Genomic DNA, 1,699 nt, shown 5'->3' with positions numbered 1-1,699 from the left:
ATCAAACTGTACTATGGTGTTAAGAGTGACATGTGTTTGTCATCTGTTTGAATAAAGTTGTTTAGTGCTTTCGTGGTTGAGGGATTCTATATTGAATTTTCAGTTTTTATCGATGGTCTTTTTTTTGATAGCGGCGCACCTATTTGTATCTTTCCTAGCACAAATTTGTGATCTGTTCCAATGTTGGGTGAGGATAAGACTCTTATGTCTATTATTTGTTGAGGTAAGAAACTTCGATTGGTGATGATATAATCGATTATTGATATATTGTTTCTATTGTCATAGAATGTGTATTTGTGTTGTTCTTTATGGGGAAAATATGTCTTGTTTATTCTCAGTTCGTTCTGTCCACAGAATTCGGTCAAAATTTCGCCATTTCTCTTAGTTATATTCTCGTTATATTTTGTTTTATTCCACCATCCACTACCTCGTTTCCAATTCTTGCGTTTAAATCCCCTAACAGAATTATCTTTTCATGTCTTGGTATTTTGTCTATCACTGACTGTAGATTTTCGTAGAAGTCCATTGACATTTCTTCAGGTTTATTAATGTCGGTTGCGTACACTGATATAATGTGAATGGGTTGGTCAGACATAATCTTTACTCTCAGGATTCTGTCGCACACGTATTCTATGCTTTCTATATTCTGTTCATTTTTATCGTTTATAGCTACTCCAACGCCTGATGTTGCTCTTTGGTCTTTTGGTACGCCTGAGTATATTAAAATGTAGTTATTTAGTTTTGTTGTTCCTTTACCTTTCTTTTTGGTTTCGGAAGGTAGACATATGTCTGTACATGTTCGTTGAGTTCGGGGAATTAGTTCATGGTCTTTCGAATAAAGTGTTTTTATATTCCAGCATGCAATTCTTATTTGTTGCTTCTTCATATAAAGTTTGTTCATTGTCCTTTTCCGCGCGTGGGTCGTTATCTGTGAAATCAATCCTGGTTCCGAGGCTGTATTACCGGTGCTTTGAGCGTGTGAGTGTTTTACCTTAGGCAGGTTGCTACCCCTTACCAAGGAACCCTCCTCTTTTATCCGGGCTTGGGACCGGCAGTGACAACTGTGAGCTACTCAATCCACCACAGCTGCCCCAAGCGGGTTTTGGCGGATTGACTTATTTCATACTAACCAATAGAAGTATAGTTTTCTAAGTTTCTATCTATCACGTAAATCAATTTAGCGTCTGACTATTCGCGCCTTTACTAATAGAATTTAAATTTAATCTGACATTATTTAAAAACAAAACAAGAAATGGATGAATATGATGAATATCTAAAATATCAGGTTGAAATAATGCCATTACCAATAAAAATAATATATTATACATTATTAATATTTAGAGTTTAAAAAAGTGTGCGGGCAGGTGACAGCGTTCAGCGATAAAGTAGAATATTCAGATCGTTTAATTTGGCACGTGCGCACGAAAATCCTATTGAACGAAAGAATAGACTTATATAGTGTAGGGTATTGTTAAGATTGATATTCTTATTTCTTTTCTTTGGCTTCACTTTTCCACTTATTGCGTAAGAGAAATGCGAGGGTACCTAGCAATATATTCGTTTTAAACCAAGGGAATTCTATTTCTTCTCAATCTTGAGTATAAATGATACTTCCGCAGAACCCTTTAGTTTGGCAGCCAAGCCATATCATCGCCTTCCACACAAAGTATCGTAAATCCATTTTGAAAACTTTACAGTG

The 1,699-nt window shown here is 35.7% G+C and overlaps 1 protein-coding gene across 1 annotated transcript; it reads right to left on the bottom strand.

Annotated features, from left to right (window-relative positions):
- Positions 1 to 385: 385 nt before the first annotated feature.
- Positions 386 to 901, bottom strand: LOC115878545 (craniofacial development protein 2-like). The gene has a single exon (XM_030895070.1). It carries the CDS (start codon positions 899 to 901, stop codon positions 386 to 388), a length of 516 nt encoding a protein of 171 aa, XP_030750930.1.
- Positions 902 to 1,699: the final 798 nt, after the last annotated feature.

Source organism: Sitophilus oryzae, unplaced genomic scaffold (assembly GCF_002938485.1).
Source record: "Sitophilus oryzae breed Bouriz unplaced genomic scaffold, Soryzae_2.0 scaffold_1518_pilon_pilon, whole genome shotgun sequence".
In the NCBI taxonomy this organism is placed as follows: Eukaryota; Metazoa; Arthropoda; class Insecta; order Coleoptera; family Curculionidae; genus Sitophilus; species Sitophilus oryzae.
This window is presented reverse-complemented; position numbering and strand designations above follow the sequence as displayed.

Bases quoted from the DNA above. Each gene is read 5' to 3' on its own strand.
- LOC115878545 (XM_030895070.1), bottom strand. From the start codon at position 901: ATGAACAAACTTTATATGAAGAAGCAACAAATAAGAATTGCATGCTGG.